We start from the raw sequence: 16,159 nt of genomic DNA on the forward strand, positions 1-16,159 counted from the left end.
GAGCTTCCGCTCATGCCTTCCCGGCACCCACGAGCTTCCGCTCACGTGCTTCCCGCTCATGCCTTCCCGGCACCCCGAGCTTCCGCTCATGCCTTCCCGGCACCCCCGAGCTTCCCGCTCATGCCTTCGCGGCACCCCCGAGCTTCCCGCTCATGCCTTCCCGGCACCCACGAGCTTCCCGCTCATGCCTTCCCGGCAACCCACGAGCTTCCACTCATGCCTTCCCGGCACCCCCGAGTTTTTCCGCTCATGCCTTGCCGGCACCCCCGAAGCTTCCCGCTCATGCCTTCCCGGCAACCCACGAGCTTCCCGCTCATGCCTGCCCGGCAATCCACGAGCTTTACACTCATGTCTACTCGACACACCACACGTTAATGGAACATTGAATTCTTCTACCATTTGTCACTTGCGACAAATTGAATTCTTTTCGCGTTCCATTAATATGAGCGACAACCAAACAAACACAAGCGTTCAAGCATTCATCATTCACGAATTACAAACGCTTATGCAACTTACATTTATCATATGCAATCCATATGCTCACACGACCATACGCGTTCTCGAGTTTGTACGTCATAAGCGATCGTACTCGGCGCCATTCGAGTGTATACATCAACATGTATCATGCACCCCGTACGTTCGTATATGCCAACGCATATAAGTGCAACTCACATTTGTTGCCCAATGCAACGAGAATCCTACATATGCCTATTTTTTGTCTTTGTTTTGCAGGTTCACGAGTCCCTTCTTGCTTACGGAGTTCGGGGACTTGTAGGGGCTCCGTACCGCCCGGTTACTTATGCTTGGTGACATCATGTGTATAACTCCCCAACCAAGAAGCTCCTCTTACTTGGGGACTTCGGGGACTTGTACATACCTCTACTAGCAAGGCTAGTTTGCTATCTCACCAAGCATAATTAACACCCTCTTTGGGACACCCACAAGCCATGGTGAGGCCCAACCGCTACTTGCATCTTGTAGCCCTATGTTCAAGCTACGCCACGGTATCCGGAAGAGGCAAATCCGTCGCCGGGAAGCCACGTTCCCGTCCTTGCCAAGATGCCTCCACAACATGGCTTTCTACAAGCTTCTTGGACTAGCTAGAATTGTGTGGTTGCTTGTCCCACATCGAAAACCATGTAAAGGAAGAGCATTCCTTCACCTATAAAAGGAACTCTCCTCCCACTTAAACACCATTCATTCCATTACAACCAATCCGATTACATCTCTTGTAATCTTGTTAGGCCGCAAGGCTCGACACACTAGTACACATTCAAGTGGACGTAGTTTCCCGCTAAGGCGGGAAGCGAACCACTATATATCTCGTGTCAATCTCTCTCTCTCTCTCTCTCTCTCTCTCTCTCTCTCTCTCTCTCTCTCTCACTTATCGTTAATTAGATCCCCACGGATCCAAACATTAACAGAAGCTATGCATCTGCCAACACTTTCCCGTTGCAGGGTAAAGTGGATTTTGCTTCTTGCAATGTCAGTATGGAAATCAAATCTCTCAGGATGCAGCCGTGCCTTAAAGTCATGGAGTAGAAAAATAGTTGGGAGTCGAGTCAAGGACTGTGACCTATACATAATCACTCCAAAACAGAGCCAACCCTCCTTCAGTACGAATCGGGTCAACTGAATGGTAATTAGAAAAGCTGCTCTTGGTTATATCAAGGATTCTATCACCAAGAAGGTGAGAGGCTGGAAGCAAGCTACTTTTAGTCAGGCCGGCAAGGAAGTTCTAATAAAAGCTATAGCGACAGTAATTCTAGCCTACCCAATGGCTTGCTTTAAATTCCTAGTTTCTCTCTGCACCCAACTCAATGGGATTTTAGCAAATTTTTGTGGGGAAGTTAGGAATCTAATGGTTTGCACTAGAAATCTTGAGATTTTCTTTGTCTTCCCAAAAAAGATGGCGGTATGGGGTTTCGAAACTTGGAGGAATTCAACAACTCTCTCTTAGCAAAACAAGCTTGGAGAATCATTCAAAATCCTATAGCTCTTTGGGTTTGTCTTCTTGCAACAATGATATTATCCACTTTACTAGAGGGGCTAATATGGCGGCTCATGTAGTAGCAGGATTTGTAGCTCGTGATAATGGGTGGTATGTTTGGTTAAGGGTTTGTTGAGGAAAAATTGCATACAGTGAGCGTAAATGTCACTCAACATAATTTCACTCGTATTCATTAAAAGAATAGAGTTTTAATTAATTCGGGTTCGACCCATTCGAGACAGAATGTGTTTTTAATTACAATCCCCATTACAGGGAAACACCCTTGATTCCTATTATGAAGAAATCAATTGTCGGGATTTGTGTGTTTGTTTGTTTTTGTGGCTGAACCTAGATGTCTGAATGGGTTGCCTACGTACCCTTGAAGATGGATCAAGCCATCCGTAGATCAAGATTTCCAATGGGTGAATGACCCATTGGAGGGTATGGCTTTTTGGAATAGGAATAGTGTTTGGACGAATTTGGTGTGAGTGAACCAGGGATTCGATTTGTTTTGGATTTGTTTGGGGAGGCTATGACGTTTCCTAGTGTTTGACTGATGAGGTCAGAGATTCGAATTAGATGAACCAGGGAGTCAGGGTTTTTGTTTGGACTTGCGGTTGCATCTAGTGGATCGCTAAATTGCCTACATACCCTCAAGGAGGGATCAAACCGTTGTAGTTCTTGAGAATATGTATTTCTGGTGTTGGGAAAATTTGTGTTGGCGGATGTACATATTTATTTTGAATCCGTCGAATGTATTTCTTCTGCAGACACTCCAATTTAATTTGAGTACCCAATGTATCAAAACTTTTATTGGGCCGTGAGAATGGACTTTTGTGTTGTCTGGCAAATGAATTTGGCCGGGCCCGAACGTCGAGATAAACTGTTTGAAAATGGGCTTCAAAACTCGTGAATGAGTGATTCAGCAGGCCCATGTATTGGACACCCATCTTTCTTTCCAGGCCCTTTAGCTTTAATGTCAGGCCCAAATGAAAGGCTTGCTCCATCCATGAGACCAAACAGATAGACTCCATCTTCACTCTGGCCAAACTGATCAGCTGGATTTCTTCTAGGCGTAGTTATCCCAAGCGGATAGATACCAAATTAGAGATGGGGGTCGATCTCAATTCGAATTTGAGAAGGAGATACCTTCTTGTATTCCCAGTAAAAGGGAGGGCTCCGTCGCTCTGCTCTATACCCCTTCTCCTACAGGCAAAATCTGAAATTGCTCTATTGTGCGGAGAAATTGGGTAAAGATCCCATCTTTGTCATCTCTCTCAGCTGGGGTTTTATTGATCTGAACATTGACAAGATTTCTAATGTCTTTCGCTGCTGCAGATTGAGCATTTGGTGTGGCAATTGGACGAGCGACTGGTGTGCAATGTTAACATGAACCAATTTGATTTCTGGTACGGTACACCACTCTGAATGAAAAAGGATCATGTATATGGCACCGCTTCATTTCGATTAACATAATTGCCACCACGAAACAAGTGTTCAGATCTGAATTGCTTTGTCTATGATCACTTAAAGTTGTCCCCATTTTGCTGTTGTGCCACCTGCTATTACACATTCACACCACCGTTTCGATTAAAAGCACTTTTGTCTTTTCCTATTTTTCTTCTTTGATTAAAAGATGAGCACGGTTAAGCATGTATGTCTTGGTCAAAATTGCATTCAATACCATTCTACAGCCCACTTGTTTAATTATATCACATCACCGCTTCAAAATAGCTGACCAAATTAATTAAATCCGTCACCCCTTCACAAAGCATTTACCATTACAACTTAGCTTGTCTCATCTTGTATTTCTTGTTAATTAAATCCACATAGCTTTGTTTTTTAATTAACAATTCAAAGCTTTCATGTGTGCAAATTTAGCTGACCACGAAGCCCTGCTGCCAATTTTACAGAGGTAAGCATTGCAAAGAAATAGTTGCCTACAGCTCTTTCCTTCTGTCTCTTTTCTTTTCTTCTTTTCCTCTTGTCTGCAACTCTGCCTTCTGACTCTTTTGTTTTTTTTTATTTGCAGGTCACAGAGAAGGATTAAAAACAACTTTTAAAGGGTGAGGCTTTGATCATTTCTCTTGGTTGATTGACTTTGTATGGCTTGTTTTGGGAAGTGGTGGTGCAAGGCTTTTACTATGGTGGAAGAAGGAAAACGAGGCAGGGCGGGGAGCTTCTTGTGTGATGTATATTGCTGAGATTGAAGGAAGAAAGTGTGGCGTCTTGTGCAGATTTTTAGCGTTGGAACTTGGCCATTCATGAATGACTCTACTTTCCAGCGTTAGAAACTGCAGCAGCCAAGCACGTTGAGACTCCGGCCGTTCATGAACGACCATATTAGTCTAAACGCAAGAGGAGAGTTTCATGAAGCCGGGCCGTTCATGAACGACCATGTATTTCTTGGTAGCTTAAGAGAGTCACAACAAAAGAGTAAAGGTTGTTCAAGAACAACCTATCTTTTGTTGACAACAAGCTTGCTGAACAGTATTTCCCTGCCAAAGAGCACGACATAAATTGTATACTTGAGCTTCACCTTCTAGGGTTTGAATTGTTGATGGATCTGCTTGGCTTCACACTTTGTTTTGGCAGGACTGTAGCTTGTTTTTTGAATATTTTTCTCCTCTATCTCTCTATCCCTCTGTGTGTTTCTCTTCAGCGTGGCCACCTTTATATAATAGTGGTTGAGAAAATTTTCAACTCACGTCCCCAAACTATGCTGCCAAGGCCAATTTGATACCTGAACTCTCAAAAGTATTAATGTGATACCTATAGACCTAAATTGACATCAACGTGATACTTCCGTCTAAAATTTCTGACGGCACCGTCTGTTTGCTGACGTGGCAAGCACATGGCAAAAAAAAAAGAAGGCAAAATTGACTTTTTACCCTTTTTTGGTAATTCATTTTTTTCTTTTCTTTTCTTTTCATTTCTTCTTCTTCTTCTTCTTCGTCTGGGATTTTCTTCTAGCCCAAGATCAGTCCGACGACGATGGTGACTCTCTCCCAAGAAATTAAAAAAAAAAAAAAGGCTTCTTCTTCTTCTCTCTCCTATCCTTCTCCTCCTCCCAAACCATCACTAACGCCATCAAGATCCTCTCCAATTCTTGCTACAAATCCATCTCCCTCGCACTCTTGTGGATTAACCACGATGTTACATGATAGGAACAAGAACCAAAAGAAATGAAAAGGGCTGAGTAGCAATTAAGTGAGAGAACATTTTGGAAGAAATTGCAAAATGATTCATGAATCAATCTTGAGTCCAAATCAAGAGTTTAAAAATCATAATCTTGATCATCTTCACCCTTCTCCAGTTCATCATCTTCACCCCTACTCAATCCCGAAGCTTTGTCTTCATTCCTATGATCAAATTCAACTATCTTTACTCCACCATCTTCAACCATGTTGTCAACTCTAACATCTTCAACCATCTGATTTTAAATAGAGAAACTAACTAAACAAATCACAAATTAACATGCCCAAAATTGCAGAGAGAGAGAGAGAGACGTTGTACCAAGACCCAAATTAGTAGGCTACGCCTGCAATTTGAGGAAAAATCGAACAGCCCAACAAAACCCAAGCCGAAGAAAAGAAACGGATTCAAGAGAAGGCACCGGTTCGCTACACACCAAATTTCGGCGAACCCAGCTCCACCAACCACCTCCTCCCATCGCTTTCCCTATTCGATCACTCAAGTCCCTCCCGTTCAGCGCCAAGATCGCTATCTTGCTCGACGGCCTCTCTCTCACGGTACCTTCCGGCTGACCGCCTCGTCTCACTCAACAACTCGGCGGCCCCAATTTACGCCGACAGGTCATTGATCATCTCGGCACCAGCAGGTTCTTCGACCGGTATCGGGTTCGATTGGGAGCTTCAGCCCCAAGCTGCTTGGCTCCACGAAACCCTAAGAAGAAGAAGAAGAAAATCTGAGAAGAAGAAGAAGAAGGAAGAAAAAGAAATGAAAACGAAGAAGAAGGAAGAAAAAGAAATGAAAAGAAAAGGAAAAAAAAAAAGAATTTAAAAAAAATGGTAAATTGGTCATTTCACTTTTTTTGGGACCCACGTGCTTGCCACATCAGCAAATAAATGGTATCGTCAGAAATTTTGAACGGAAGTATCACATTGATGCTAATTTAGGTCTTTAGTATCATATTGATACTTTTGAGAGTTCGGGTATCAAATTAGCCTTGGCAGCATAGTTTGGGAACGGTAGCTGAATTTTTCTCATAGTGGTTGGATAGCTGATGCCTTGTATTTGAATTTGAATAACAACCATATCTTTATCACTTGTTATTTTTGAATGTTTGAATTGGTTGAGATATTAATCAACACTTGAATAGTCAAAGGCTCAAAGCTAGCAGAACTTATCCTTGACGTTATTCAAAGCCAAAAGACTTTGAAAAATATTTGAATAGCCCCCCTTGCTTGCTGTTTGAACTTGGTCAAAGATAAAACAAGCTTATCCATGTGGGATTTGGAATGTGATTCATTGCAAGTGTTTTTTTTTTCTTTTGTACGGCAACCATGTAGCTACCGATTTTTTTTATATCTCAACAGGGTTGAGCCTTCTTGGCTCATGGATGTCATCGCTGGTGACGGACTCATAACTGGTTTGGTTAGTAGGGAGGAGAGTGGGGATCTAGTATCCACCACCGGTCATTTCCATATTTTATAATTTACTACTCCTTTGAATAAAAATTTCATTCATTCTCAAAAAAAAAAAAAAAAAAAAAATCTCACTATGAGCTCTATCACGATTGTCAACAAGTACATTGATGCTCTTTTTGAAATCTGATATGGTTTTGGTCTACACTTCTTTCAGTAAACATACCTTATCTACAAGTATATACAAAACTTTTTATTGTAAAGTTGATTATTTTGAGTAATTCCTGGGGCCTTATATAATGCTCACTTATTACTTTATTAGTTATGAAAATACCTAGCAATCTCTCTCTGCTAGAGTTGAGAGTAGAGGTGGCAAACGAGCCACTAAGCACGAGCACGGCACGGGCCCGGCACGGTTAAAAGCGGCCCGGCACTGCCCAATCCCATTAGTGGCCCGGCAGACCCGAGCACGTTAGAATAACGGGTCGGGCTGGGCCTAAGAATATTGGCCCATTGGCCCGGCCCGGCCCGGCCCGTGCACGATATATTGTGGGCCGGCCCGTTACAAACACAAAATTTCATTTTGTTTTTAAAAATATTAAAAAACTACAATGATGAGATTTGAATATGAGACTTTTTTATTTAAAATCTCATGACAATTCCACCAATGCTTTCTTTTATATTGTCAAAATAATGAAACAAAACATTATATCATTGTTTTGACATAAGTATTTTTTTCTAAATATTAAATATATGTTTATTAATAAAGACTGATCTCATAATAATACAACTATAGAATGAAGGAAAGAATAATAGATACTAAATCTTCATTATATTAATAAAAATTAATCTCACAATAATATACTAAAAACAATATATTTTGAGTTTTTTTCTTTCTTTCTTTCTTATAGTGGAATATAAAAAATTATTAGAAATCTAATCTTAAAAAGCTAAGATTAAGAAAAACGTTGTAGAACTTAATTTATTTTAATTTTCTAAATAGTTAAATAAAATTAATTTTTATTTGTTCAAATTAAGATTTTTAAATCGTGTTTTATAGTGGGTAGGCACGAGCACGGCCGGTTATTAACCCGGCACGAGCACGGCCCGGCACGATATGGGCTCGGGCAGGGCTTAATGTTTATGTAAATGGGCCGGCACGAGCCCGGCACGATAATAAATGGGTCGGCCCAAGCACGGCACGAAGCACGACTAGGCCCGCTTAAAATGGGCCGGGCCGGCCCGTTTGCCACCTCTAGTTGAGAGAGCGTCACCCTTGGCATCAGTCACAACACCTTTTTCCATAATCGATGGAGAGCTATTCTGGTACCGATTTTGGTGTCAGCTTTATTGAGCATGGCTTATACCATTTCCTCATGCCAGGAAGTTCGCCTCGCGCTAAATATGCTTGAAAGAGATATTTTCAAAAGCTTTGCTGAGATTACGTATGTCTTTAACAATAAATCTCATTCTCCAGGGAGTAGTAATGTGATTATTAATGCTGTCATTTAAAATCTTTGAATCACCTTCTATTTGGATACATTTAAAACCCTAAATATAGTTGTTAGTCCTGTGCGAAGAGATTGGGCCTCGGTTACTAAAACAATATTTTCTCAATAGTTTTTGCTGAAGTTAGAATACGATAGCCATTAGAATCTCTAAAGATAAAACTAGAGGCTGCTGAATGATCTTGATTCATGAATAACATATCTATCAAAGTACAGTTTGATATAATTTTCAGAAGGGAGAATCCATCTAATAAGCTTTTCAGATTTCTTTTTCCTACTAGTAGCAAGTTCATTTTCTGATTGTAATTATGAAACATTGAAGCAGAAGTAAAAACAATTTTAGCATTTAATTAATCATTAATCCATTGCTATTGAGTACCTAAAACAATCATCATGTCGTTGAATTTTATACCCAAAGCATGAATTAAATATCTAAACTTGGAATACCAAAGTAAATGTCCTTCCTCCAAAACGATTACATGGGTTATAAGGAAGTAGCCAAAGGCAGCAGATGAAATCGCAGGGCGGAAGTAGACAAAGATAAAACTAAATAAATAGGGAAAAAACTAAAAGATTAAGGGAAAAATTTTGAACAAGAGGTTCATATACTAATGTGATGTGGATGTGTGAAAAGCACACATAAAGTGAGTTTCATTTCATTCTCTTGGGTTCCCCCGTCCCCGATGCGACTCTTTTACTATGCTTTTTTGGTTTGAAGTCTGAACCATTTACCTACTTAAATCTTGACGAACCTGCCATTATTCCAACTTTCTCTTGTAATTCCTTGTTCTTTCTTCCTACAGTCAAGCTTCTTAATTCATCCTTAGCTTTGGTTCATCATCGATTTTCAGTGTTCAAAAGCATGTCGTCTCAGTTCTCCATGGCTAAGCTGCTAAGGGCCACAAATAACTTCTCTTCAGACATGATCATCGGCTATGGCGACTGCTTCCTGCTTTACAAGGCTCAACTCTCCAACGGTCTCACCGTCGCCATCAAGAAGCTTGACCCGAGAGAGTTCCCGGGGTTTCGTGAGTTTCGGGCTGAAGTCGAAACGCTTGGGAAGCTTCGTCACCCAAATATCGTCAAGCTCTTGGGGTACAGCTCGGTTGGACATTTTGTGTATGAGTACATCGAGAGAGGCGATCTTCATTGTTTGTTGCATGACTCTGAAGTTCGAGATAACTCGTTACCATGGGAAACCAGGTTTCAGATTGTCAGAGGTGTGGCTGATGGGCTAGCATATTTACATGGGTTGGAAACCCCCATTGTTCATAGGGACATTAGAGCCAAAAATGTGTTACTTGACTTGGAGTTTCAGCCACATATTACTAATTTTGGGCTCGCTAGAAGGATTGAATCACAGCATTCGCATGTGTCAACTTGTACCGATGGCGCCATAGCATACATGCCTCCGGAGTACCTAGTCGGTTGCAATGTGGCTACCTTGAAAGGGGATGTGTTTAGTTTTGGCGTTCTGATGCTGGAAATCGCAACGGGGAGATGCCCAAGCCTACTCAACGAGCTTAATGGCAAGAAAAGGGGGTTAGTGGAATGGGCCAAGCGAATGATCACAAGTAATCGCCAAATGGAAATGGTGGATTCGAGGATTCTAAGGCAGGATTTGGATAAAGTTATAGTTGAGCAATATATGTCCATTGCTTGTTTGTGCACTTTTAATAATGATAAAGGGAGGCCCCCAATGAGAGAGGTCGTTGAGCTTCTAAATGAACTTTCAATGTGAACTAGATAATGATATCTGTGAGTTCGTTGTTTGCAGTTGGAGTTAATTTGATCATGTAAGGATGATATCATGAAATCAATGCATGTTCATTTTATTGATCTGAGACTTGGAGACACTCTCCCTTTGCAGCCCCTTTTAGCCCAAACCACATGCCTAGCTAGGTCTCCAAAGCATATAACCAGCTATATATAGAAGGGAATAAGTAGTTGACTATGTCAAAGGTGTGAGACCCTGTGAGAAGTATGCTTCATAATTTCTTGAACTCAAGTGTGCATTTCCAAGAGAAGGAGTTCGTTGTACTCTTCGTTTATTTTTTTGGGTACTCCTAAACTGTTTTACTGAACTTCTGAAGGCTATTGAAGGAGCTAGAATTGTATATATATTCACTAGGGCACGTGGCGTATTCTGGGGCATTCAAAAAAAGACAAAAGCCTAGACTTTAGCCACGCGTTCACTCATGCCGACCTTATTGTTCTGTTTGCTTTTTACCTTCTGAACCAAAATTGAGGAAGCTTCATGGATGACATCCTGTCTCGTTACTATTGCTGTCAGTCAACTTCGATGGATGATTAGTACTACATCTGGGATTCTTTTCATCCAGAGTTCTTCATGAAACTTGTTCGAAATCATGTCTTCTATTCTGTGCTCGAAAATCATAACAATGCAACGGTTGGATTGTTCTCAATCAAGGTAAAACCGTGTATTGTTCAGGAAAAATCCTGTTTTGATATATAGTTGCCATTTTGGTTCTAATTTGTGTTTGTATGTCCAATTTTCTTCCAAATTCAGTTCATCCTCGCAATGGGTCATGTTCCTACAGTGATGTTTAGTTTAACCCATGAGATCTTCACCTCAATCTTGCTCTGAAACTTACAAGAGTGCTAATTGGTAAGTTTCATGACGTACATCGAATATCTTACTTCTTGTTCAATTTCTATATATTGTTTCAAGTTCAATAACAGTGATCATTAGATATCATGCGCCTCTAAGCTCACTCAAAATCTTATCTCATTCTCTTGTGCAATATTAGCTTACTCTGTTTCAAGTTTTTGAAAAGATCATCTTTTACAATCTGCCTTGTAGACTGTTTGATAAATTGTCCTTGATATTGTTGGATTCACCCTTTGAGTTGGACTTGTTTCAAAATAGACACCTAAATTTTCGTTTTAAGATGGATTTCTTTTCAGTTGGAGTTAGATTGAATTCTTGGTGATTTTCAAAGTAAACTACGCTGCTGAGATTTTTAGTCTGACAGTTCAGTCAGTTTGTATTCATCTTTTTCCTTACTTTCCGACTCCAAATGGGATGAAATTTTAGTATGTTCTACCTTAACCTGTTACCTTTAAATCTGGAAAGTTTCACTGTCATTGGTTTGAAATTTTAATGATTTTCCAAACCTTAGCAGTTCCTTTCATTTCAACCTTTGTTCTTGTACATTTGGTTCCAAATCCTTCCACTGAGTTCCCAAGTGTACAGAGTTGTAAGATATTCATTTCAAACCTTATCTTCATCCCACTTCTTGATATGTCACTACTGTCCTTATGAGTTATGAGTGAATTGAGAGTTTAGACATCGTAAAAGTTGCACAGAAAATGGAGTATGAGATTGAAAATCTACAATTTCTGTTATACTAGGACTTTGGCCAAGCTTTGGACTGAAATCGATGGAGGACCAGTGACTTGGATACACATTTACGCAAGCGTACGAATCGTTGTTAAGTAAGGGAAGTAATTGGACCTTAGTTTATCGTACCTCGGGGATTAGGTGTTGGACCTAACCAAGATAATTGGCGGTAGGATACTAAAAGCACACAAGAAAAATAAAAAGTAAAATAAGACTATAAACAATCAAGGCACCAAGCCTTGGCAATGCTCGGCTTAGCTCACACCAAGCCTATTCAAAGCCACTAACTTGTAGCCTCAAGATGGGTATACACAAATGAGTCGATGGATTTAATGTTTGAGAGTGGATTTAAACTTAACAAAAAGTAATAAAATGTAAAGCGATTAATAAAAATGCAAGGAAATTAAACTAGAAAAGTGTGAACAATATAATGGGAATGTCGGGTGCTAGGGAGGTTCCTTCACCCAAATCTCATGTGTCAGAAGCTAATCTAATGTAGATGCAAATTTCCTACTTTGGCGGTAGTCGTATCCAAGGCGATTCAAGGCTCAAGGACCGAAATTCCCTTTCATGGTATTCCTACTCCGGTTCAAGGGTCGTAGGAACTCACTTGGCATGAATTAGAGCCGGTTCAAGGGTCTCTAATTCACATCAAGAGGCCTAAAGATCGAGGAATTAGACTACTAAGCGACCCGCCCACGCATTCACGCAACGGGTGTAAATCACCATGCTTATAACCCCTCGAATACGAAATTGAAGGTTTCTAGCTTAAGAATTAGAGGGGGTCAAGCCTCTAACTCCATCCTAGACATGCTCAAAATACACACCCTAGAGTTGACTAGGCTCCTAGACATGCATTTTAACCTAACAAAAATTGATATAAGCATCCAACAAATTAAATTGCATCATGACATTAAAATAGGCATTCTTTACATAAAATTTGGACTAGGGCACACAACCCTAACCCCCAACAACAAAACTACTCACTACCCATCACCAAACTAACATCAAAATACATAATTGAAAGAGAAAAAAGTGAAGAGAAGTAGAGAGTAACAAGAACAAGCTACAAATTGCTATAGAGCAATTATGGCTAGCCTTGATTTATGGCTCCCACTTTTACCCAAATTTGATGTTTATGAAGCTCTTGATGTTTGGGCTCCTCTTTGAATCTTGTGGAATTGATGAAGTCTTGTGGTGGAATAGTGAAGAAAATATAGAGAAATGGTTGGAGGTGGGTGGTTCGGTGGGAGAGAGAAAGGGGATGGGTGCGGCGCTGTTTCTGTGTTCTCCCTTTCTGAAGGGTTGGCTGGTATATATATATGCGGTCGTCCCTCATTGATGCGAGAGAGAGATATGGTTAATTAAAACCATGGGCTCAGGAGATGGGCTGCGATAAAAAAAAAAAAAAAAAAAAAAAACTTAATAGTAGAAAGATGGGGTCCGTGTGTGGCTGGGAGAGCAGACAAAAAAAATGGATCAGGCTAGCTTCTCGCTATATGTGGATGGACATAAGAAATGATTAATTGAATAGCCCATGTCTTAATTAAGCCAAACATGCAGCTGCTCTAGTTAGGCTACCATCATTATTCAATTAAACTAATGCTTATTAGTTTAATTAAATTAAATCTGCTGCCCCTTTCATTTCCGTCTCATTTGCTTATGTGCAAACAAGTTTTGCCCCTTCCAATGAATTGCCTCGAAGTTGACTTTCGTTGATCTCTTTGTCGAAAACTCAATTTGCTTCAATTTGCACCACTTTGACTCGTTTCCGCAACTCCGCTTATTTTCTACAAAGTAAATAAAAATAGATTAATTACATATTAATTGACATGGAGATTTGCTTATTTATAGTGTTTTAGATATAATTATACGCATATAAATGCGTATAATCAACCAGTATAGGAAGTTCATGTGCATCGATATGTCACCATGAATTAACAATCGAGGTAGGGAGGCTCACCCTAGTTAGCGGCTTTTCTGAATTCTATTATTGTTTGTAAATGCTTTCTAAAATTTTCTTACTTGAGTTGATGAGGATGACTTGAGAGTGAGCGGGGCATAACGACTTCCTTGGGTTTTGATCCCCTAAACCTCCGGAGGGGCTATACGGACGGGATAGTGTTTGACATCCTTTGAGGTGTGACACTAGATCTAGGTGGTACGGCGTAAATGGACACTCTCGCTGCTCTTCACCTGTTGTTGAAGATTTAAATCTTCGGTGAGGATGTAGTTGGCTAGTATTAGACCGGTCATCGGGTTTGAATTTTACCGGGGTACTCTTGGATTTCCATTTTATTTTACATTGGAAAAGCTTCTATCGATTTTATTTCGTTTTACTCAACTGGCGCCAATTACTATTTGGTTTTCAAACCTAGCTAGGATTGATGTTTGAGCAGCGAGGACGAAAGCTCACCCCTACTATAGTTGGTCTTGTAGGTACTGTGCACAAGGAATCAAGGATTGAGGAGGACTTCAGGATTGAGCTAGGTGTTGTGTATTCACCTTAAATCTTTCGGTATAATTACATTCACATATTTAATCACCTCTGTTTTAATTGTCATTGTTTCTTTGAGGTGACAGTTTGATTGTAATGACCTCAATCTTTGCTTAGTTCCTTCCGTTAATTTTTATTTGGTGTACCAAGTGTTCGAGACCAACTTGAGTTTCATGAGTCTTATTTTGGATTGTTCTAAATTGAAAACTTCGTTATTATGTACTTTCACAAAAGTGATGGCTGGAACTAAAACCCATTATTTTTAGTATTCCTTGGGTTGCCATTTTAACTGACCTAACGTGGTCAATATCACCACACTTTGAACTTCTTTACACTTTCCGCCAAATCCTACCATTCAAATTTTTAAACTAATTTGCCTCGAGTTTCTTTAGGACATGAGTTAAGCCCTCTTAGCTTGCGTTCTTAAAGATTCGTGGCACTGTAACACTTCCAATTTGGTGTCACGCATATTGGGGTGTTACAAAAGGTCTCACTCCCAAAGTTTCGTGCGGAGGCAGTGAATGAGTCACACACGATTCCAATAATATTGATATTTTCCTCAGCCACTCGGTGAAATGGGTATATGATTTTAATATAAAAGACTTCAATATAATATGTGTGCTATCATTCCTTATAACCAAAAGATAACTCTTCACTTTAGCCATCCGGGTAAAACGGTTATATGGTTTTGATACAAAATGCATTAACATAGTATGTGTGCTATCATCTCTTATAATCAAAAGATAACTCTTCACTAGCTTTTATGATGTGGGATTTCAAATGGCTCTAATCTAAACCACACTTCTCATCGACATGATCGAGCCATCTCCAATTGTCTCATGATCTAAATTCCAATAGCTCAACCTCGATCACAAGCGTCCAAATTCCAAATCTTGTGATCCCAATTGAAACAAGAGCTCTTCCAAATTGCAATTTGACTGATGAGACACCAATCTCAAGTGTTGCCTGGACTTTGATACCACTTGTGGGGAAGCAACGAATGAGTAAGACACAAAAGGGTCTAATAATGTTGATATTGCCCCCACTTTAATAAGTGGAATGAAGAACGGGTATAGGGTTTTAATACAAAAGGCCTCAACCTAGTACATGTGATATCATTCCTTATAACCAAATTCTGATGTGGGATTCCAAAGAGCTCTAATCCAAGCCACACTTCTCCAACACAAAGTAGGTCTTTTTCCAACAGCTCGACACATTCAATAGTCAATAAGCTCTTCTTGGACTTCATCTCTGGTCCCTACACCAGCTTTCCTGTAGAATTGATCTGCAATGAACAAGCTCTATAAGTTTCACGTATTGAACTTGGGATATACGGAGCTTTGATATCATATTACTCTATCGCATGGTCTTATAGTGCAAAAAACTTAAAAACTGTGACAATATCTTCTTGTTAAAGGTTCCACATTTGAAAAGCTGAAGAACTAAAGAAAGTAAATGAATTAGTGAACGGAAAGAGAGACCTTCTTGCCCACCACGGCTCAGCTATAAGGATCAGAGGGAAGAAGATGAGCTTTGTGATTTCAAACGTCATCGATGTATTAAACAATGACAAGCGATTTGCACACTGATCTTCTCTTGTGGATCAAAAATGTGATTTTTCTTGTGAACGGGGTTCATCTTGAGAAGCAGAAGTTCTTGCGCAGTACTTCTTCTCTCCGACTCACTCAGTGCCCTTCTCAGCTAAAGCAATCCTTATTCAAATCAAATAAAACCACTTCATTAGCGGCATGGTTTCCTGCTTGAGAATCTGGTTAGTTCTTAGGCTTTTGCCTTTTGGTGGGTTCTGGTCAATATGGTTCTCTACTTTATAGAGAGCAGAGTCAAATACTCAAATGTTGTAGAATTTGCTTGGGTTGCCGTTGCTTTGTGTAGACGCTTCTGGGATCTGTCACTTGCGTCTCAATCACATAACAATAAACCAATTACACATACACTTAAAAAAAGTGAAAATACCTTCATGGTCCAGTAAAATTAATTGCATGCACCAACATATAACTCATTCAAAATGTTATCATGGTTTCCACCATCTTTCCATAGGGGAGTTGGAGATAATTAAACAAAAAGTAATACAACTCTAGGAATCCGATTCCTAATCTTTTTCTTAACTATCCGACCACATTTTAATGGAAGAGTTGTAATCCATAATAACGCGGACTAAACCAAAAGAATATC

At 40.0% G+C, this 16,159-nt stretch overlaps 1 protein-coding gene and 2 long non-coding RNA genes across 3 annotated transcripts; all 3 read left to right on the forward strand.

The window, feature by feature from the left end:
* The first annotated feature begins 3,005 nt into the window (after positions 1-3,005).
* LOC112166962 lies at positions 3,006-4,697 on the forward strand. The gene is made up of 3 exons (XR_002923512.2): positions 3,006-3,240; positions 3,329-3,905; positions 4,023-4,697. It is a non-coding gene; the product is annotated as an uncharacterized LOC112166962 (long non-coding RNA).
* Positions 4,698-8,967: 4,270 nt separating this feature from the next.
* On the forward strand, positions 8,968-9,846 carry LOC112203413 (phytosulfokine receptor 1). The gene has a single exon (XM_024344383.1). The coding sequence runs from the start codon at positions 8,968-8,970 to the stop codon at positions 9,844-9,846; it is 879 nt and encodes a 292-aa protein (XP_024200151.1).
* A 465-nt stretch (positions 9,847-10,311) lies between these two features.
* LOC112201490 lies at positions 10,312-14,203 on the forward strand. Its single transcript, XR_002936775.2, has 3 exons — positions 10,312-10,536; positions 10,636-10,734; positions 13,897-14,203. It is a non-coding gene; the product is annotated as an uncharacterized LOC112201490 (long non-coding RNA).
* Positions 14,204-16,159: the final 1,956 nt, after the last annotated feature.

Source organism: Rosa chinensis, chromosome 5 (assembly GCF_002994745.2).
Source record: "Rosa chinensis cultivar Old Blush chromosome 5, RchiOBHm-V2, whole genome shotgun sequence".
Lineage (NCBI taxonomy): Eukaryota > Viridiplantae > Streptophyta > Magnoliopsida > Rosales > Rosaceae > Rosa > Rosa chinensis.